The 24727-nt window shown below is 31.8% G+C and overlaps 1 protein-coding gene across 2 annotated transcripts in view; it reads left to right on the top strand.

Moving 5' to 3' along the window:
* The window catches only part of LOC113396660 (zinc finger protein ush), a 223885-nt gene that overhangs the window by 99397 nt on the left and 99761 nt on the right, over nucleotides 1–24727 (top strand). Inside the window, exon 1 of one of the 2 annotated variants that reach the window (XM_026634691.2) lies at nucleotides 12193–12380. The exons of the other annotated variant lie outside the window; for it this stretch is intronic. Within the exon in view, the coding sequence (XP_026490476.1) occupies nucleotides 12284–12380 (97 nt within the window). The 5' untranslated portion in view covers nucleotides 12193–12283. Of the gene's footprint in view, nucleotides 1–12192; nucleotides 12381–24727 lie in introns of those variants that run through there. 2 annotated transcript variants of the gene reach the window in all.

Here is a 24727-nt window from a genome sequence, read left to right as displayed (position 1 = left end):
AAATCCCCCTGGGTAGGTAGGTAAATTCCATTTATCAGTTATTCCCAGTAAACATCAATACATTGTATTCTAAAGTTTCAGATAGAAGGACGAGTGAGCCAGTGTAATTATAGCTATAATATAATATCTTACATTCAGCATTGACAGTGTAAGGAATGCTTTATATTTATATCAGTAGCACTAAAACAACTTTTGATTATTTATATATTTATGAAATATATTGAAGTGTCTGTTTGTAATGTCAAAGTAATCAAATGCATATGAAAGTCTATACGACTAACTGTTATGGCTTATCTCGAAAACGGACTGTGTGATTTTGACAGAACTTTCTCTGGCATACAGATGATGTCATGAGGAGTATCTTAGTCTGTTTTTATTTTAGAAAAATAAATAAAATAATTGTTAACAAAATCCGATTCAAGTTTCACGCAAAAAAATTCGCGCGTAACAAATAGTACCTACTTGTACTTGTAATAAAAAAGAACAAAAGTTACTTTTTACTATTCGTAATAATAAGGGTAAATTACTATTTTATCAATATTTATACGCAGAACGGAACACACACACACAACACAAGAATTTCAAATCTGAATAGAGCATGACTCAATTAATCTTTGCTGTAAAACTTTAAAAGCAATTGTATTTTACAACAAAAAAAAACATTTCACTTTAATCGATATCAATGTTTAATTATGTTTTTCAAAAAAAAAGTTTTTTTCTCCTAATTTAAACTATTGTAAAATACTTATCCTTGAAAAATTAACAACAATTTATATTAATAATAATAAATATTGGACAACATCACATACATTACTCTGATCCCAATGTAAGTAGCTAAAGCACTTGTGTTATGGAAAATCAGAAGTAACGACGGTACCACAAACACCCAGACCCAAGACAACATAGAAAACTAATGAACTCTTTCTACATCGACTCGGCCGGGAATCGAACCCGGGACCTCGGAGTGGCGTACCCATGAAAACCGGTGTACACACTACTCGACCACGGAGGTCGTCAATTTCCGAACTATCTGCATAAAACAAAGCGCTAATCTTCCGATCGTTATCACGTCACGATCCTAATAGTTTTATTAACGAGTAATAATTAATCTCTCGTCAATAAACGGCTTGTAAAAACTCGTAAACGGTTTAACATATCCAATATACTTAACACCTGCCGACAATTTACCTACATCAGATAAATTTGCCCATATTTTTTAAATTACTAACAGTTATCCGTCGCATCGGACCTGAGTTACGCGTTAACAGCTAAATTTAGAAAGGGTTTCTCGATAATACATTACTCGAGAAGTACGATTATTATATTAATGAAACGGTGAGAACGGAAAGTGAAACGTGAATGTGAATTGTTGCAAGTTAACGCGACAAATAACATGGATTTAAATTAAACATCAAGTCCTGATTTCCTAAAAATACACAGGCCTGTCTTAATCCTGAGTGCGTACAAAAAAACACGGGCGCCGCACGTTGGGCGTCTCGCTGATGATGATCAAGTCGTGACTCGGTGAGTCGCCCCAGGAAGTCTCTTGAAATATTTTTTAGGGGAGTGTAGATCGTCAGAACACTGGTTGCAACCGAGCGCTTGTTGTGCCTGATGGGGCTGGAACGATAGCGTTTATAAGGTTTTTTATATGAGTAAAGCTGGAGACAAGTGGAGATTCTAGTAAAATTAAATTAATATTATTGAAAATTATAAACTGGTAAGTTTTAAATATGGAATATATGTATTAACTGGAAAATTTTCAAATACAATACAATTTGTATTTATACCAACAATAAAATTTCATTAAAATAATTTTATTTCATTTGAGAAAATGAGTAACTACTAAGTTTCTAGCCCATCTACATTCCGAAATAGCGGTTTGTTTTAATTTCATTTAATCCGACAGCATAACAATTCACTGGTAGATAACAGCCAAATCGAATAAAGAATATTTTGATTAACACACAAATCATGACGTAATCAGCGAATGAAACTTGATGACGTCACTTTGAATTTCAAAATCAAATAGTTTTTAATGCGCATATATAAAATAAAATAGAATACAATTAAATTCAATGACTGAGTCGCAGATCATTGCGATTTAACAAATGAATTCTTTCTTAGCTTCGCCACAAACACAGGCTTGAGGTCAGTTGTCACAAATATTTACGAACATAACAAATGCTTGGTGGAGGTCTTTGTGTAAGCCCGTCTAGGCAGGCACACTCCTTACGTAAAGCCAGTGTAACAGGCACAAGGAACATGAAATTTTAGTTTCCGACGTTGCACGGGATGGTAAATATTTCTAACAGTGACATTTTCTATGGGCGCGGTGGATGACCTTCAGTCTGGCTACCTATATTAAATAAATAATATAATATATATATTCATGTAACATAATCATATTAAAAATTGTATTTAAAGGCGTAAGTGACTTTTGGTATGATCGCAGTAAAATATTGGCTTGTGCCACGATTCATAAAATACATAACAATCAATCTATGGCTGTTGCTATCTGTACTCTGTACTTCTTTAACGTTAGGGATTTCGTCATCGGGTAGAGTCAATCTCCCTTTGTTAGCAGTTCCAAGACTCAAACACAATCAGACAAGGTTCAGGGAATCTACTCGCGCTGTATAAGACTCGATCGGGACCAATTTCGCAAAAACTACACAACGCGATACGTTGTACTGATCGCTGATAGGCTTGGTGTACGGATAGCATAAAAAAATAAGTTTTAATTTCTATTCGAGGCTAGATTTTTTTGCTGATTTATAATGATTTTTGGGAAAAAAATTTACTTACTTTTCAATTGGATGTCGTGATATATCATTAGGATTAATAATATACTGAAATTTAGAGAAAAGTGCGGTTTGTCTAGTATCTGTTGTGTTTACGTACCCATATGTCATTCGGTAATTGTTTATATGCAAATATATACAAAAATGAAAAATATTTTTGACTGTTTATAAAATTTTAAATAACATTATTTTAATCGCCTTTCTTACCACTTCAAAAGGAATTTATATTTATTCAAATCATTATTTCGTACGTATACAATCTGTCTATACATTTTCCAACCACAGCAAAACAACAAGGACCTCAAATTTAATTTATAATATGCTTACACAGGCTAATCGGAGGCTTATAAGAAATTGTGTCGTATTGCCTCGATCGCTGTGAAAACGGTACGAAGATTTTTTTTGCCATCGGTACATCGCACACATGCCGTATCGTACCATCTAATATTATTCTGAGAACGACCTTAATAAGTCACTACAGAATGTTATCTATTTCATTTTATCGGGCCGAGATAAGCATCTCTATCCAATTAGCCCAACAATGCAATATGGACCGTCTCTGTTATGACGGAACGCGGAGGATTTTACGATTCGACTACACGATTTAGGATGTTTGTAAAGTGTTACGAATTGTGGGTCATAAACGTTTGATAATCGAGACTTAAACTTAAACGCAAAACAATTACATCGAGGTACTATATACGTTTACACTAAAACGCTTTCATTTGATGACTTGGTGATGACTGTTTGAATATAACTATAAAAAAGTTTAATCAATTATTAATGACTGAAAAAGCGATTCATTTTTATGCTGACGGTGGTTATAAAAAAAAAATTAACGTGCAATTTATAACAGTGCATTCGATTTTATAAATATTAATCCATATATATCTTTCAACTGATAAATAATCAAATAAAAAAAAAACAGTAACGGTATAAAATTAATAATAAAAAACAAATTAATTAGTTTTCACAACAAGGCTTTCAGACCGTATAAACGTTGTTTAGCGGGTGTTAAGTTAAATACAGTTTACTCTTTCTTTCATCATTAATTTGGCATTAAAAAGAAAAAGACAGCATTGACTAATGAACATTTTCTAATCAAATATACTTAACAAATATAATCTATTTTGTATTTTTATGCTGGCTTTACTCTTAATCGTCTCACGCACACTAAGGCATATTATAAATCCAAGCACTCACTCTAACTAATGCACGCCTGTAATAATTATCCCATCAAAAACATAAATGTAAAAATGAGAGCCAAGTCCAATATTATGATATATACCTTGGTTGTTGACTTCAAGAACAAAAGAAGTGAGATCTAAATGGGTGCCAAGTTCAATGGTCCTTCCTGAAATTTATTTATAACTACATAAAATATCATTTCTTCTTATAACTTAGGATAATATAGAGTAGCCTAAGGTCTGACTTGGCTAGTTCTCATATACGAATTATATTATAGCCTTCGCAAGTTCTAAGCCTGTTACAAATGAATTATAAACACAAATTAAGCACGCAAAAATTCAATGGTACTTGTCTGGATGTGAACTCGCAACATCTGGTTAAGATTCATGTTTTCTAGTGACTGGACCATCGCAGCTCTTAATGTTCGTTAATACTAACTAAGCAATACTGAGCTGTCCTCCATTCTTCTTAGATGAAATTATTCAGAGTTATAATTTATTATTATAAACACAAACTACAAAAGTTTATGAACATATAAGAACTAGCCAAGATAGACCTTATGTTTTTGATGGGATATCACTACTTTTTGTATATAAATTTATACGGTACGGTACTTATTAATAACAAAATTAATACCAAATGGTTTTTGTTAAACTATTCTATTTTCTTACGTTTATGGGGTATAATTGTCTTTTTGTGATACTTGCTATATTTTCTTGTACCTCTGAAATGGTCGAGTGAATTGCCAGTTTGGCCAAATCAGGGCGGTATAACTTGCGCAGACGGTTGTACTCTACAATAGAGCTCTCTTGTGCCTTGATTTGACTTGGACCTAAATTGATAAGATGTTCTCCATCTAAGGTTATAACTCTGGATAGGCCAACGTAAGGCTTATCTTTACTAAATATAGAGGAGCCTATGTCGAGAAGAGCACTGTCAAGGCGAAGGTCTTGTGATTTGTGGATAGTAGTAGAATATGCTAAGCAAATGGAGAATTGTTTCCTTTGAATATAAACATTACTTAATATCTGAAACTTGGTTTTGACTTTTAGTTCGCAAATTAAATTATGTTTAAATTGAATTGTTATTTTACGTGCGCTATTGCTGTTGTCGACGTCCCAATGTACCTTCTGTATTTTTCCATTGGACCCATTCACCAGTCCTTTGCTGATATCAACATGCTTGCTCGATACTGTTCTTCCAAGCAATAAGGATACCCGTTTGTAGCGCTAGAGTACTTACTTAAATCATCCCAGTTACGATATACATACTCTACTACAGTCTCACGAAACCTATTTTTTATTGTATACTAGTATACCCAAACAAAGAATATGCAATCGAATAGACTAGGCATCTTCCATCGGAAGGCATTGGAATAATTCTTATGAGCGCGGTTGCCACTCGCTCGGACACGTCCGCGTCAAGGTTTTATCGCAACGCTCCTATCCCGCTGCTCCGGCGTCGCTTCTGGCGCCGTGTACCGAAATGCCTATTATTATTATTTTTTAAAGTATAATGATTTTGCACCATTCATGTTCGCTAAATGCCAGTTAATAACGTAATGAATACGAAAGTCGACTATACTCACAAGTACTAAAACGGAAATATTCGGATTAAAAAAAATTAAGGGTGGTATTCAACTCGTTATTTATTCACGTGAAGACCTTAAAATCCACATTAAGACCGGCTGTCATAAGTTTTGATTGCTGGTTCTTACATAATTTTTTTTACAGTTATTACAGGAACTATAAGTATATAAGTGTTCCTAACAGACCCAATAAAATGAAAAATTATAAAATTATAAAAAATCACCAGTTTCAGATTTTTTCCTTTGTATTGGCCTAATTATCTACCTGCATGCCAAATTTGAACTTTCTAGGTCAACTGGAAGTAGGTTATAGTTTTGATCTATAGGTCAGTCAGTGATAAAAATGTCGATTTTTAGACGTTAATATCTAAATAACCGTTTCAGATGCGTTTATGAAATTTGGAACACATATGTATCTTGCGAGTCTCAATATATGAGCCAAATTTGACACGTTTATGTCAAATAGTTTTTGAGTTATGATGAGGTCAAAAGTGGCTCCAAATGGTTCGAGCTGCTCACCAGTTCTGTTACTTGAACTTGGCTGACACACTACGTATCTAGACACCGCGTGTCTAGATACGTAGGGGGACGCGTCTTCGTGATGTATCCAAGCTACTTACTTACATTATTGTTGTATATAAGAAGTAAAAAATAAGTATTATTTATTAAACGATTTCACTCCAACGTATAATAATTAATGATAATAAAAATAATGATTTAATAAGTAATTAACAATATTGTGAAATTAGATAAAAACAACTCTTATCATTCGATTCGATTTCTACGAATAAATCTCAGTGACAGTAAATTACTTTCGAATTAATCGATTCAAGTAATAAAGGAACATAGCCTTGCTGCTCGTGGAGTAGATTTGGAGTTTATTCCACCACGCTACTTTACTGCTTGATATGAGGCAAAGTATATTTATAATTTTTTATAGCTAAATACAAAGTAAATTATACAGACTATATCTCAGCGGTACTTACTTGGACTCAGCACTGAGGCCCTTGTTTAGTAGCCACGTGTAGCACTGGGCCATATCGTCTTAATGTAATTTCTTACAGTTTTTTTTTTATAATAAACGCGATCCCGTTATACATATATAATAGTTAAGTAAATATTTAAATAGTTTGTGTTTCGGTGTGAAGACTTAGTCTCTGTAATTACTGGAGCAAGGTACCGCGTATTTACAATTACAGTTTAATTATAATTATGCATAGATAACAGACGAATGTGGCAACCGTAGCCACCAACGACAAGCTACCATCGAAGAGAGCTAAGTTACTTGCAAAATTTGAAAGTTAAAATTTAGCCAGTTTGAAATTTTAATTCGATATATAATATCATAACATAAAGCGATTTAAAAGCGCTTACAATTAGACAGCGTTAACGCGTTTAATTGTTTGAAATCCCGGGAGCCGAAATAACTTCCCATACTTCAAATCTATAAGCGCTGATAGCGGTGGCGCCGACCACATCTCAGGAGATAACAGGACAGCATAAATCAAGAGCTACTCAACTGATAACACACACCCGTTGATAAAGAATTAATAAGATTTCGTCTCGTTCTAATGGACCCTAATGCATTTTTATTACAGTGTCCTTTTTAAACTTTAATTTTCGTGTTTTATGTATTTCGTATAATTATAGCTGTTAGTTTTATAGCTCTACGGTCAGTTCGGAACGGAAATTATCAAGATTTGCGTTCATGAAAAATTCAATGAATAAAGTTCACGTTGATTTGAAGCGCTGCACGTATGCTTGAATCTCGTGAAGGTTTATTGAACTCTCTCAGTGAAAACATGGCACATATTTTCGAGGCCACTATTCGCACTTAAAAATATTAATTCACTTGATAAAATGGTGACAGCTGAGTCTTTAACTTACAAAGATTGGAAATTTATATATCCATATTTCTGTTATGAAATTGAAGCGGAGTAATGCAAATAGTATTAGCTCGTCTTATGGCACACTGGAACATTCTACAAGACTGAAGATTATACATCTGATGGCTCTTACTGGAAGGCTAAGATTTTTCTGATCACTGGTTTCGAATGTAATGGGCGTTCTTGTTGATGGTTTTTCATTGTCAAGTGGTTGTCAAGTCGATGTCGCTGTGATCCAACGCGCCAGGTATTAAACAAACTTATACATTGTATATAGTCCAGTTCCGATCAGCCAGACTGAGACATAGAACATCTGTTCCACGTTATCTTTTGTTTCTGATTTTTGAGCTAAGGACGTGCTGAGCTGAGACTGCATACGTCAAAAGCAAGCTGACAACGTAGGTCCACATTTTGGACTTCAACGGTACGCTGGATTTGAATGATTATAATATTTATGAACAGTACGATGATCCTTGTTTAAATTCCTCGTGTCGGCTTCTTTTATGGATAAAACACGCAAAAAAGTCGTAGCACTGCAAAAGCGAAAATTTATACATGCATTAATTAACAATAAAAACTATATAAAAATTAATATACAATTATAAATATTAATAGGTTTTCAAAGAACAGTTTAACTGTTCATATAATGTAGTTTTTTTATGTAAAATCGATTAATTTATTTCATTCGAAGTTATGAAGAGCATGTTTACTTAATTTATTTAAATGCTTATTATATAACCGAGAGCCGCATTCCAGTAACTTGTACCGATGTTGCTTTGAAAGATAAAACTAATAAGTACATGTTAATGTCTTAAGTATTTTATCTTTTCCTACTTATTGTATTTTTTTATTAACCAGCGACTCGCCCCGACTTCGCACGCGTGCAGTTTATTAATAAGGAAAATGATCTTACATTAGCAGCCTGTAAATTTCCCACTATTGGGCTAAGGCCTCCTCTCCCTTTGAGGAGAAGGTTTGGAGAATATTCCACCACGCTGCAGATGCAGATTTTTTCCACATTGTGAGGAAATCTGCATGTGTCTTCACCGCCGAGCACGAGATTAAATATAAACACAAATTAAGCACATGAAAATTCAGTGGTGCCTGCCTGGTCTTTAACCCGAAATCATCAGTTAAGATGCACGCATTCTTACCACTGGGCCATCTCGGCTGAAAATGATCTTAAATAAATATAATTTGTACCATATTAAGCTTTCTACCAGGGAAACAATCGAACAAACTCATTTTGATGATTCATAATATTAGTATACAACAATATATAGATACAAGTTTTTAATTATAGTTAATATGTGCCTAAATAAATACATTACTTCAAACGTCCTGTATGTCATATTAGGCGCTGATGAATTATTCACAAAAAATAAATAATACATATAAATAAGGGCGTGTCTTGTTGTATATATTTAAGAAGGAAAATAACTAAGTGTTTGAATCAGCAGTTTATTTTCGGTTAAACATTTACAACTGGTAGTAACTATCCATTCAATTTAATCCTGTAACAGATTGATACTAAAGTTCTAAGAACATATTGTATAAAATAAAAGTCTCACGCAGCTTCGCTCGTACTTTAGGGGTTGTTTATCGGGTGTTAGGTATAAAATAAGTAGCCTACGGCATTCCTTGGGGTTAACCAGACAGGCACACTTACTTTTATCAAATCGCAAATGATTCGACACAAAATCGATAAAAAAAATCTTAAAGACATATTATCTTATTAATAGATAGAGTATTGTTAATTTTAAAAAGGTAGTATTGTACATTTGAACTTTAATAACTTCTGACCTTTCAGTCCAAACACACAATGAATATTTCGAAAATAATATTAGATATTAATTATTAACAAATTACTTGTATAAGTTAAATAAATCGAACGTGTACATTGACGTACTTTTATGGAAGTGACATTCGTAACAAACACTCATAATAACTGAATATAATTTTATAGATACAAATTATAATTATATATTAACTCCGATATCAGAATACATAGATTGATAAGTGATATCAGTAATCGGCCGTAAAACGGATCGTATCAGAATCATTCTACCATTAGGGGTCGCTACAATATTTTTGTTCGTTCAAATTATCTAACTAAATACGTTTAATAGCATAGATCATAAAAATTCTCGCAGATTGGTTTCACTAAGCGAATAGTCTAATGTCAATTATAAACTGAGTTCCAGGCTAGTACATCTAATTTATATAAGCTTAAGCTTTAGTATATATTCCGTGTTTATCGAAGCTATTTTATTTTCGGGTTTGGGATATGATAGCTTTACCAAGTGTACTAAGTATATACTTAAACAGTTTTGAATAACCTTTTTGTATATCAATGAACACAGTTCTTGTTATAAAATTTGGACGTTAGTCGTAAATATGTCTTGATAGTTAATTATATCATTTTAATGATGTAAATAATAAAACGCACGAAGAGAAGCCGCGGCTATTTTAGTTTTACAATCATTATATTCAGCAAGGAGCTCCGTTATTATAAAAGTTAAGGAAATAAGTCATTTGATTCTATTAGCAGCATTCTAGGGACAAGGCTGCGTTGGGGTCACAATGTCGATCCCTACTCCTGACATACGTATACACTAAATATATTCTTGGGGGTTAGTTGTAATTTTTTTCTTATTTCGATTAACATAGGTGTAATCTTAATACATCCCTATAACCGTAAACTATTTTGAATTTCGATTATACTATATTTCTACTGGACTCTGACTACCACTGAAAGAATAACATCTTTTTTTTTTAAGTAAGCAAATAATAAACTAAGAACAAAAATATTCGTTATAAAAATGAAATGAGTCTAGCGTGGAGCGATGCGCCGCGATAGACAATCGCACACCGCGGCCTCGCGCACCTGCCTCATATCAGGTAATCATAATGTTCCAACTTATCGTAACATCTCAAAACCAAATCTTACACTGTTATCACGCGAGAAACTTGCGTATAGTTTTTTCTGAGACTAAAGTTTGATTTTTACGAAATAAATTACAATTTTTTAAATTATAGTGCGACCCGACTTTACAATTAAGGCTTAACTTTCGAACAAGAAACGTATAGGTGCAACTAAATAATAATAAATATTACAAGCGATATTCACTCTTACAGTCAAGAATATAAAATCAATTATTCTTTAACACTTAAAAGTTTAAATTCAGGATTGAAACACATTTTCGCACACGTATTTACTGGCGGTTTCTACAACATTGTCAATATGTTTGAAGGTCATTGGTTGAAATCCTATCGTTTAAAACCAGAAATATTAATGATTTTTTCGATAAAAAATCCTTCAATATAATTTTAGCACAATGCATATCGAAGAACATGGCGTACTTAATGGATACTTGCAAAAGTGTGTTTTCAACACTCGTAGTTTGAACTGGGCTTATATTTGTCATAAGCTGAGACGTGATTAAAAGTCAATCATTGCAATCTTCGAGATAACGTGGTGAAGGTAATATGTTAAATTATCTAACATTCATTAAAATTGATACAATTCTGCAACAGTCGTATTCACCGGTCCACACTGAAGTTGCGTGACGGAATAAGTTCTAAGCGTTCTCGAAAATAGTATATATATTGTCTTATTAATAGATTGAATGCTTACAGATAAATATTATTTAATACTAGTTCGATAACTTTTTTGTTTCAATAAGAATTACAAGACCCTATGGCGTGTTTGTTTTGTTAAGATATAATTTGAAATAATTCACATCAACAAACATTTTCTATCCAACAATGCTTATCGTAATAATTAAAAGTGTTTTGATTATTCGTTTGATATAAGAATATGTTAACGAAAACTATTTTATCTCCAGATACGATCGATGTGAATTGCAGCTGTTGCATATACATAACCGTTACAAACCTAATTAGGCTGGTCATACAATGTATCTTATTTTTTAAATTTAATTTATTATACCGTAAAGACGCACATACACGCAGCGGATCGACATTAAAGTGAATTCAACATTGACAAAACGTATCGCGAAAATAAATGATCGAAGTGTCAAGAACAAAATCGATTAGATGCCGTTCGAATGATTGCGAGTTTCCCGCGGCTCAATCGATTCAGAATCGAGTATTTGTCGATCGTTTGCCGAGATAAATGCGGGATGGCTCGAAGTGTGCTAGATCTGTATCGGCGCAGGGTTTAATATAAAATTATCTTTATAGCGTTGTTTTATTGACAATAATGTACTTGTTTAGATAAATCACATTACAACTAGCGTAGTGACCGTAATCAACAGAGAAGAGAGTAATATTTTTGGTGCCGATTACCTTTATTCCATATTTAAAGTTCGAACTTATAAATTATTAATCGATATTCATAAAATACTCGATATGAAATTATAAATACGAGTTACAGATAATAAAATAAATTTATGAACGTTTTTCGCTTTGAATTCCGTTCCATATCAAAAGCATTACGCGAGCCACTATCGAAATATCGCCCACCGTAGATACGACTTTTATGGCGGGCAGCTTTTTTATTTGACATTTTATACAAGTTTATTCAAACACAGCGATAGGATCGCTGACGTTATCTTTCAATGCAACGTTACCGCGAGCTCCGAGGCGATAGGATCTCGGGCCATTGCTAGTTAAACCAACCTGATAAGGGATCGGGTGGGCTCGTGTGCGTACGTACGTAGACGCTCGCTTGTGTGCGGAGAGGGGCGCCGTACGCCAGCCAGCCAGTCACTAAAATTACGCGGCAAAAGAATGACGTCGCAAACGAAAACTTGTGCTCCCAGTTAAAAAGTAAAAAGTGTTTGACGTTTGTGATGTTATTGTGGTTGAGTTATTTGAAACAGCTGGAGCTAGCGTGCGCTGCCGCGGTGGGGCCGCCGCCAGGCGGCGCTGTCGACGTCAAAACAATGTGTACGATGAGTACATTTTATTCCCGTTTATAACTTTTTTTCTAACTAATAATTGTACTAAAAAATTGCTTGGTTTAATTATTATTATTTAAAACGATTTTATGAAATGTCAATGCGATAGCGAGATTTGTTTAACGATTTTTAAACTGGTAAACAAAACATTGTTATTGATGTTAACGAGTCGACATAAGGAATCGCGATAAGCGTAATGATTCAGTTTTTTTTTATCTTATTTGTCTTCCCAATAGCTCAAACAGTGGTTCGTGTAAACAACACTTCGGTTGCCTTATATTTTATTTTAAATGTTTTTATTGCCTCACAAAGTATTTAGATTTTTTGTCTGAAAACAATATCTTGTCTTTATTTAAAAACTAGTTGACTATCGCGGCTTCGCTCGCGTTTTAGGTGATTGATTGTCATGTGTTAAGCAAAAAAATAGCCTATGTCCTTTCTTGGAGTTCAAGTTTGCTTCATACCAAATTTCATCAAATTCGGTTCGTTGACTTGGCAGTGAAAGAGCGAGAGACAGACAGAGTTACTTTCACATTTATAATATTAGTATAGAAGGATATATTTATTTAAAGTCGTGAGGAATTATCAAAATTTTTTAATTGTCTTAAGGCTTATTTTAATTGTTTAATATCAATTAAATTGAGGAAATGTTTAAAACATACAAGATCATACCTAAAGGCAAAAAAGATGCTCGCCGTTAATAGTAAAATCATATCAATTGTAATCATTTTATACATTAAATGTTATGCCAATTTTATCTTAATTGAGATGTGTAAGAGTACACGAGAATGTGTATAAGTTTTCCTGTTTTGAACAATAATAATGGTACAAACAAAACTGATTTCTCAACTTTTCCGGTACAACCCTAAATCATAATGAAATAGTTATTTGCTTCCGCAAAAAAAAAACAATTGTCTAAAAATTAAAATTTCTTTAATTTAGCGACATCTCTTAATAATAGTATTATTATATCATTATAATTAATTTGGTTCATTTTTTATTTTATAAAATCACAGATAAAACAATATAATGACAAGAGTTGACAATTGCGAATTGCGGCACCGGCCTGAAATTCCCGCGCTGTGTGGCTCGTCGCCATTTTGATAGATGTCAATGTCAGACCTGTCTAGAAACTGAACTTCTGTTGAATATTTCGCAACTGATTCGTTACTTAGTACGGTCAGCAACGAATTACAATTGTAATTATTGTGTATATGTATTTTCAAATTGAGATATTTTATTGTGCGATGAGTTTTTAATAGCTTTATAATATATAGTTTACAATAAAGAGTTGCAATTCGGATTCCAATCATCAAAGTTTATCTGTGGATATTTTATTTATTTATTATCTATCTTCAGAATTAACTTATATTCATATATAGTTAAGTTAATTTTGTGTTGTGATTGCGTAATTTAGTCTTTAAGTGCGTTTATATTATTTGTAATATGTTTCATTAGTATTTCCAATTAAATTACTCAACTATTTCACTAATTTCATCAATCAGACATCTTATCATTAGTAGAAGCATTCTGTAATACTTTTTACATTAGATGTTGCCTAAACATTTACAAATCGTATTCGAATTCGAAAACAAAACATTTTGTTATGAAAACTGTTGTCTGTACGTGATAAAAAATGACGTGTGCGCTGTGAATGGGTCTCGAGATGGGCTGATAAGGCGGGTGGGGGAGAGAGGGGGTACGTTATCTCAGGCAGAGATTTCACGTTCATTATCAATGTTGTCACAGATCGAGGGTGTCCCATTGTTGTGTGGTGATCAAAACTTTAAGATGCGTTGCTGTATATTGGTGAAAATTCGTTTGTTGTTCGAGTGAATACTCTTTCTATGCGACGTACAGGGTGTTCTTACGTAATAATACTGAACAAAAAAAATCATATTTCTATAAAACATTTAAAGAATTATCTAAGTTATATTTAAAATTTTGCGTTAACAAGCTTATCCTTGTTCTTATGTTTATCACTGATTCTATCTAAACTATTATCATATACACAACATATTATATTGCAAATATAAAATCGATATCTAGACACTAAATAATTACATCGAAACAGTAATGCTCTATATTGTTTAAATGACAATATATTGTTCTAGATTGTATAGTATGATTTGTATAGTCTTGGAATGTACTGCCGTTAATACAAACCGATCAGCTGTGTAATTCCAGTATGGATACAAAATTCCTGTATTCCAACGCGATAATTCAACAAATTTTTCGCTTATCTGCCTTCATTGCGAGATAAGAAACGCCAAGGTTCAGTACTTTTGGTTAACTTTCCCTGTTTATTGTCAATTGTCGTGTTATTGGTTCTGTTCGAGCGGAATTCAATTGAAAACTGTTATTGATCAACTAGTAATGATGCCTCAAGTAAAGATGTACTAACACGAAAGTATTTTTTTTTTTCTAGTCTTTTATATTTTTTAAATCTTTCATTTGTAAAAGGAATCTTCTAAATTTAAACATTGATGTTTAGAAAATATTGATATTCGTATACGTAACTTTAATATATATATTTTTTTATTTAAATACTCGTTTTTTTAAATAATTTGTATCCGAGTCCGAGTTCTCCTCATACTGTCACTCAACATAAACTCATAGTTGGCGCTCTCTTTTCATTTCGTCTCATTATTTAATTTAATTGGACAAAATATATTAAAAAATATATATATATTATAAAGACAGTAACACTATGTCATAAAGAAATGGAATATTTCCACATAACGCGGTAAAATTCATCGCGTTCTCATTGATGAAACATCTCAAAAAAACCATCACATAACTCTAAGCCTTACCCATCGACAGGAAAAAAGGTATTTTCCCATTTGCCTTTACTTTATTAGTAATATCACTCTTATTTAAATAAATATTATTATGAGTTCCTTAAAACTCCTCAAGATAGATTATTCATAAATAATATAATATAATAATGTCGTCCGTCGTTGGCTGTATACACAAATCAACAAATTAATTCAGTAACGTTTGATCGTTGTGACATACTTTTTCAATTATCAAGATTATCTAATCATTTAATCAATAAAGTTACTGACCGTTGAAGTAACGCAACATTTTATGGAGTGTATTGTGTATGTATGTTTTGTTATTAGTTCATATAGTCATATCACTGAGATCCCAGAAAACGTTCAAAATACCTCTGTTGCCGAATTAAAGAAAAATGTTAAAGAACGCTTTTGTGCGAAAGATTTTAATAAAATTAGTGAGTTTATGCTCGACCTTAGGAATGAAACGATCGCCTCGTGGCTATTTCTTTTGATATTGAATGTTTGTAAATAATTAAATTGACAAAAAAAATATTTTATTTAATTAAATTGATAAAAAAAGTATTTTCTTTACCGAAACGGTGGTGTTTAATTTGACAATCAAAAAGTAAGTTTAATGCTTCTTTTATTGAATAAATGAATTAGATTTGACATAACTCAGACCAATCTGAAAAATACTTTTGGTTTAAATCTATACTGATATGATATGATTGTAACTCTGTCTGTCTTTGACGCTTTCACGGCCAAACCGCTTAAGTAAATTGAAATTTGTTGTGAAGCAAGTTTAAACCTTAAGGAAGAGTATAGGCTACCTTTTTATGACGACGGACAACTCCTAAAAGCCCAGAAATGACTAGTATCATAAATTAAAAAATGCTATATGTTATATACGGAAAATTGTAAATAACGTTATATCATAATCTATCTCGCGAGCTTGTAAACCGTGGAAAGCTTGTGAACGGCGATTCAAGTTACTATGAAACGTATAAAGTTTCTTTCGTATACGTTAGGTTAGATTTTTATAGTATACCTGATTTTTCCTGTGATAGATTGTGATCTAGCCAAAAATAATACATGCAATATGATTTTTTTACTTAATAATGAAAAAAATACTTCAAATATATTGCATTGTATTTCCAAGCCGATATTATATTAATTATAAATTAATTAATGTACATACTTGTTTATATGAACTCTTATATGTTATACTTATAGTATATAAAATGGAGATATAATAAAACTATAAGAGTTATGAGTCAATGGTCGAGGAGTTTTAAAATAAATCGCGAAAAGTAAAAATACCTTTCTATTTTAAAGTCGGTTAAAAATATGCACAGACTGCGGTGTAAGATATAAAAATACACCCTCCCCGTCAGTTTTAACGGTTCCACGGATTCTATTGTTCGTCTCGATGTAGAATTTTTCCCAAAACACGTGGTTATCTGCAGGAAAAATCGCGGCGGGAATCGAACACGCTATCGCTAGTTCGTATCACGAGCGCAATGCTTTAGTGTTATCAGTGACATCTTGTGTTTTTTATGCGGCGTAAAAGATGACTGACCATAGCCATTTTTTTTTAATTTAATTCAGGTAATGGCTGTTTTTAATGTTTTAAAGTTCGAAACGTGTGCTATTTAAAAAAGTTTAGTAATTATGAGTTTGTATATAATGTTTCAGTTAGCATTAGAAAAATGATGGTTTATTCGTATTGGGTAGCTTACCTTTAGGTAGAAAGGTCTTATGAAGATGGCATTATTATAATTCTTTTCATCACTTATCCCTGGGCCACAACTCTATTGACAAATTGACAGTTTAGGGAAATCGAATCGAAACATAATCCTGGCCGTCCAGCCGTGTTATATACTACACGCGCTGTCCAGCTCATCAAGTGACGCTTCGGTCATAGTTCGGAATAAAATTGATATCGTTTCTTAAACGATATAAATAAGTATGGTAAGTATTCTAAAAAAATGTATCTATCATGTTCACCTGGACTCTGGTTTCTCTGCATTTAGCGTTAATGACAAGAACGTGGTTTTTGGTCGTATTTAGTTTCATAATAGAAATAGACAGAGAGAAATAGGAAGATTATTCCAGCCAGTTCACTCTACTTTAAGGTTCGTTCCAAAAAAATATAGAAATATAGAAATTCATAGATATTTTATTCTCTAAATTTATAAAATAATTGTTAAGAAATAAATTATATGCCAATTTATAAAACTTAAGACATTAACAGCCTGTAAATTTCCCACTGCTGGGCTAAGGCCTCCTCTCCCTTTATGGAGAATGTTCGGAGCATATTCCATATCATATTAAAATTTAAGACGCAAGAGATATAATAGCAGGCTGTATTTATAATCTGTATTACAGATTATAAATGAAATAATTTTCAAGCTATAATGTTGTCTATAGGTTAATTGAAATCATTTCCTGGAAGTATCCATAACAGAGTGCTGCGTAGATGCTGATAAAAGATTCGTCATAATGATGACGAAACAGCATCACATGGTCCATACGACACATAACAGTGCACTTTTGCCGTTATAAAATAGATAACTATTTTTAAACATGGCTACAAAATATTTATTTAATTAATAATAAATTACATTGAGGATTCTATTTTATACCGATCGAAATAAAAAAAGATCTTTATTATAATACAGTAAATACCTACCTACGAATTTTGAAAGCAGATTTTCGCCGTCTTAAATATTTTTGTGTTTTTTACAATTAATGTATTAAATAATATTTATCAATAAGGACATTATTAATACAAGACATACATAAATATTAATAATAATCTTGTAATTATTACAGCATGATCATCAAAGGCATGTCTTTTTAGGTATTCTAGACCTGTTTCTGTGCATAACTGCCGTACTTAACATGTATTAGAAACACAGATTTTCTTAAAACACTTCACAGTCTTGAAGGCGTGTCCGTTTACCATTTAGAGCTACGCCCATGACCAAACTTAAATGGTTAAGGAATGCAAACAACATTACCTTGCTAATTGAGATTGCTACATTGCCGATTTCAAGTATATTAGTTAAAGTAGATAATAATCAATGATTTGTATACCTTATGACATCATCAACCCTTTTGCAGAGACAAATTTTGATACTCTATTTTGTCTCTTGTTGATACTGACGTACTGGTAACCTTTTGCTATAACCTGAACACTTTGAATATCAAATTAAATAAAGAGATTCTAGACAGCCAATCATATCCAACCATTCGTTTATTCTATTTTTGATTTTTTGAAATGAGGTCCGTATTTCGTAGCGGTTTTCTTCCTTGTTAACTCTTTGTTGCGTTTGGTTCATTATTTATCCAATAGCTTCCTCAAAATTATCTCAATTTAATGGATATTAAACATTGTTAAGTTTTGTATAATGCTATCAAATCAAATATATCATGTTATTTATTGTTAATACATCAAATTACGTACATCAGAGAGACCCTGTACCCCTTAACTTGGAGACCCCGTGTCGTAGGGGCCAGTGACTTATTAAGTTTATATTTAAATAATAATTAAGATGTTAGATCGCACCAATCTTTGTCAAACGTTTTCGCATCTCGTTGAGTTTAAAGTTATGCGGAGTGGGCTGGCCTGATCATGCTCTGCCTAATTGATTCGCGATCGAGGCGGGGCCGGAAAGGTCGCGAGTTCAATGTCTGTCGCCGGTACCGGTACCACGTGTTGCCATTCATTTCATATTAAAATCATATACGATATTAAAACATTTTATGTTAGTATTTTTAAATATTATAAATTTTCGAGGAATATTCGACGCGTTTCAAGAACACAGTGTCGTAATAGTGCAGTGAATGGAAATCACGTCTCAGACGTATTTATTGTAATTTCCTCGATAGATAAAGTAAGCGAATATGCAACATTTAACAATATCAATATTAAAAACTCTTACAAATGTATTTTATTTAGATAAAATACTATTATGTATTCAATAACGAAAATAAAACAAAGGAATTCAAAAGCTTACAAGTATTTAAGTACTTGATTATCGTCGTATCATATAGGACGAGATGAAATCACTTAAAATGTTCGCTATAACAATCCATAAAAGTACTACATAAATGAACACCCGTTTATTCTCGACTCGATACAAAAAGTAGTCTTCGAACTCACGTGACGCGCATCAGTAATAACATGCATACCACATCTTAAAAACTAAGATATTGTGATTATCTGCGACTGCACAGTAATGGCGGGAGACGTTCCCTTAGCGGGGATTGGTTGAAACATTTATTATATTATATATAAGTAGTAGGGTGTCCCTTAAATTTCAACTTCGATATGTTTTTACGCATACCTTCTTAAAACTTTAGTAATAATCCAATTTTGCCTACAAAAAAATATAAGACCGTTTTGTTAAAGATAGCCCGTGTCGACTTGCGATTTAAAATTCTCCATTCTAGTTCCGCGTGTATTTTATTTGTCATTTTTTACGTTATTTTTAAGATTATTATTGCGTTATTGTTTATTGAAATATATATTATAAATATGTCGATAGAATTACGAAGTGAAAAACACAATATTTTCTTTATTGGACCGCCTAGCCATCAAATAAGAGGTGCAAAATTATCATCTAATCGACAAGTTCACGCAGTCTTATTGTACAATATTCGCAAAGTTGAGCTGACTGTCAGTAAAGTGCAAATCTTGTGATTAGGGAGTGCTCTATATTTTGGGAAAATGCAAGAATTTTGACAAAGATATTTCAAAAGACTGGCTTGAAAATAAAATTGAAAGAGTTGGAAATAATATCATAATATATGAACTTGTCGCAGCTTTAGGTCTATGCCCGTTAAGCATAAGAGAGAAGTTTATATTCTTAGAAGCGCTTAGAAGCGCTTATTCTGAGCAAAACTTAACAAATTTAACGTTAAAAAAACACATTACTCCCTACAAGGTATTGATGATAAAGAAGACTAACTTAATATTTGATGATTTACAGGAAGGATGTATAAAATTTTAATTATACTTTATTGGCATAAACTGTACAATTAAAATGGTGGAAAAGACGAACTAGTGGTAGCATGACGATTAAAAAGTACTGCTATGAGGCTACTTAAATAAAGAATAAAATAGAAGAATAATTTTGGTTTGATTTGTAAAACCTTGACTCCAATGTACTGAGGCGACTAAAGCTCTTATCCAAGATTTTTGCTTCTTAAAGGCGCTAAAAGAGTACGAAAAAGTTGATGAAACAATTTCTAAAGTTTCTATAAATAAATTTAGCCATAATCCTTGGTATTTATGCGAAGAGACAGTCATTCTATCACTTTTTAATGATGAAGATAATACCAGATGAAAATGATTGCTAACTTAAACAGGGAGAAAAACGTAGATTTTGGCAAACGCTATGTTTCATCCAAAGAAGAACTGACCTAAAAATTTTTGATAAGCTAATTTTTCGTGAGTTTTTTTACATTTCTTGATTTATATATTTTTGTTATTTAACTTGATTTTTCTTTAAAATACTAGATGATTTTGTATCAGAAATACAAACTATTTCTTTGACGACTACAGATCGACAACAGTTCTCTTTTTGGAATGATATTTGCTATTTTTTTGGAAACTACAAGTAGAATAAGACGTTTGATCATTGGCAAAGGGTGGTCAACTTAATGCAAGATTTTAACGGTATTATTACAGTTGAAAAAGAGTAAAAACAATTCTTGTTGTACTGTGTCCAGGAACATAAAAGTTTGTATGCAGACTGGAAAACACTACATTAAAAATCAGTTACCCCTGGCTGATTATTATTATTTTATGTTTTTAAATAAAGAAAATTTAATAATGGTTATCTTATTTTATTTCAATTCTTATTCACTTCATTTGTTGCATTTATGTTAGCTTTATAACAGAGAAAACTATCAGGAAAATCGTCGATTTTTAATAAACTTGGTAGCTTAGTCGGCTCCGGTTGCGATCATGCTAAAAATATGAAATTTCATATTTGAGTATGTTTTAGCATTTATAAAAAAAATGGAGGGTATGCATTACGAAAATAAAAAAATATTTTTTTTAGGTCATATAAGGGACACCGTATTAAGTAGCCATTACATACAATAAAACAAACGAGTATGCTTTATATGTTAAATTGATTGCCATATAAAACTTAAAAGTTAAAAGTTTATAAAATACACATTTGTAATTTGACTTAAATTAAATTAAGTGCGAGATTATTGTTCGATTTAGTTTTTAATCTATATTCAACTAGCGTCTAGATTAGTTTAGCTCTGGGGACCAACGGCTCCATACCGCTTAGGCTGTAATTTCAAAGACTGATGATATTAAATTGGTCATAAGATTATAATGGTATTTCATTTCGGAATTAGAAGCATTAAAATATGTATTTATATATTAATTATTATAAAGTTTTCAATCAATTAATGTTTTTTTTTTTATAATTTTTAACTTTTAACCTTTAACCTTCGACCGTAAACGCTGTACTGTAAGAAATTTACCTTTTACAAGGGATCTCATATGCTATATCCCTTGTGTCTTAAATTCACGGTTCACTCACCATTTAACTAAGGAGACAGCAATTCAAATTAGTGAACGACGATTAGTGAACGGGTGGTATTCGCTCAGATCTGCACAAAACTAATACGATGACGTCAGATTACGATTCGAATTTTGAACTGAAGAACCGGTAGGTATCTTGCGTGTACTGTTTTATAACGATACATTAATTTATTTGATACAATTAAATGTATACATCCTGTATAAAATTCAACTCGTACTAATTTGACGCTTTTATCGTTAATATCATCTTCTTTGTTTATTTTTGTTGTTTATTATAATTTTGTGACAAATGTCGATACAACAAGCCTAGCCCACGTGGTCAATAGTCACTAGTCGTAAAGTGTTGATGTCGCTTTTGGCGAAATATCTTGTACGCAGCGTCTCAGCTCTAAAGACTGTTTTCAAATATTCATTTTCATCTGAATTACGTTATGTTTTATTGATTAACTAGTTACACGTCCCAGCTTCGCAGGGGTAAAAATGCAACATAAAAAGTTTATATTGAAAGATGACAACATAATAGACAGACAGTGTAATTATGGTATATATAGACCATATGTAATATCTCTATATATATCGTATCTAGAATGCAATGTATTATTATCTGTAGTAGTTTGTAATATGTTATTTATTTTTGGTTATTTCTTACAGCGTCAATATCTATAGGCTTAAACAGGAATTTAAAAAATCACAAGAAATCTAACAATATATTACATAATACGTATTAAACCGTTTTTGTAATGTTCGTTTGTATTTCGCTTGATGCCACTTCTAATACATTACAAGTTCTACAGTGATGACAGAAATGCTAATAAACACACTCAAAATTAGGTATAAATTAAAAAAGCGAACATTTTAATGAACCGATTTAACGTTAATGTGCTAAAAATATATAAAATAACATAAAATTAATGCAATATTAGCGGATATCATCTTTCGTATACTAATTTATATCGTTTAGTTGGCATTATAATTATTATTAAATCTCGGATAATCCTTCAAATCCTATAAATATAAACAATGTTCTTTGTTTGTGTGTGTTGTTTGTATAAAAGTTGTTTTTTTACATACACATATAAAAACATATTTTGGGCTATCTTGTGCTGAGACTTATAGTAGCTTGAAAAAGAAAATATTATTATTTTTGCATAGTTAGTATTTGAAAGTAATTTAAAAAAAAGTGAGCGTCACGGAACACGCGGCAGATTTGAGGCATCAGATCGATATAATTAATAATTAAAGGAACCCAATAAATTAATTTGGAGTGCAATATAATACAATACAAGGAGTTTTGTTAGAAATATATATATTTTCTTGTTATTACACGAGCTAAAAATAATAATTTGTATTACTGCCCAACCGCAGCGCCACCTGCACCTGCCGTGGCCAAGTCATAGAGTACAGTTTCGTCTTTCATGAAGAAAAAAATACTTAAAAAAAAAAAAAACAATTTAACTGAATTTCTTTCGTCCTTACGTCTGAGGTCTAAAAACGATGTTTCACATTAAGTATGTATTTAGTGGATTATTTCTAATATTTACATTGATTTTCACTGCTAGACGATATTATCATTTACTTATATGACGTCACAATAAATGTGCAGTACACAACTGATGACGTATTCAACACGTACATTCCTGTGTAAAATTTAGCATAAAACAAAAGATTTTTTGTAATATTCCCTATTCAAAGGCGGGTGAGGCGGTGGGGGAGGGTGAGGTGTATTTTTTATCGGCACCTCAATCGTAGTGCGATTCACCGGCCGATAGCAGATCCCGACGATTCGATAGGAAGCTTAGATAGGAATGCCTATACGTAATGGTTTGCTTCTAATCGTCGGTAGGATCTTTTTACTGTGATGGGGTTTTTAGATTATGATGGATTAAACATTTTTTTTTTTAAAGTCGTGAACGAAGTCTCCTTAATAGGTCTTTTTAATATTTTACTTAAAACCTGTTTTTAAATTTTATTTGAAAGAATAAACAAGTAACCAATGAAAACGTATTAAAAAAATATATGTTAGAAAGTATTTTTTTTAATATTTAGTAAAATCAAAGGAAAATAATAATGAGTTCAAAAATTATATTTTAAAATTAAACATAAACATCGATGTATAGGTAGCGACATTTTAAATATCGAAGCGATAAATTTAATGTATTTTTCAAATCGTCATATGATCCACAGATAAAAAACTCAATAAACAGCTAATAAATATTTCAATATCCGTATGTTAAACACTTTATTCCTCAAGTTACTGTCAAGTAGACTTACTTGAAGCATTAAATATGTTAATATCGAGATTTTAATGTTAATCACTTATAATACTTATCTTAATTTACAGCCTAATGGGTACGTATAAGATACGTACAAATATATTAAAGACGCAACACGAAATTAGCACAGATACAAATAAACGATGTTGTAAAATAGATAAAAAGTTTGAAAATAAATTTTGTGTCTGTCGATACATAAAAATTCAACTAACCTACATTATTGAATAACACATTTGTTAACAGTGCTCGATGCGGGCTCTATCGTCACGATAAGGTTTGTCTTTGCCCCCTATGCGATCGTATGAAAATTAAAAAAAAAAAGAATGCTATTATTACTTTCAGAAAGTAATAAATATTTCTAAAGGTATTCGGTTAAATTTCATAAGCAATAGCCCGTAATTGTGTTTATCATTTTTCCGTCACGTCATGTATTTAAATAATTATAAAATATTGTTACTTACCACGTTTTTCATCTGATACTAACGACTAAAAAAAAAGTTTTCGAATAAAATTTAATTGACATATCGTATGTATTATTTTGGGACGAATATCTTTTACACGTCATACAATAGAGTGAACTGGCAGAAAGCGTCACGTAAAGAAAATTCACGTTTATGACTTCTCCAGGCGAACATTCCCTCTCTTTCTCTTACTCTCTGTCTCTTTCTTTTATAAACTTTTTTATTTAAACAAAAATGTTATGAATTTA

This window comes from Vanessa tameamea, chromosome 4 (genome assembly GCF_037043105.1).
Source record: "Vanessa tameamea isolate UH-Manoa-2023 chromosome 4, ilVanTame1 primary haplotype, whole genome shotgun sequence".
NCBI lineage: Eukaryota > Metazoa > Arthropoda > Insecta > Lepidoptera > Nymphalidae > Vanessa > Vanessa tameamea.
This window is presented reverse-complemented; position numbering and strand designations above follow the sequence as displayed.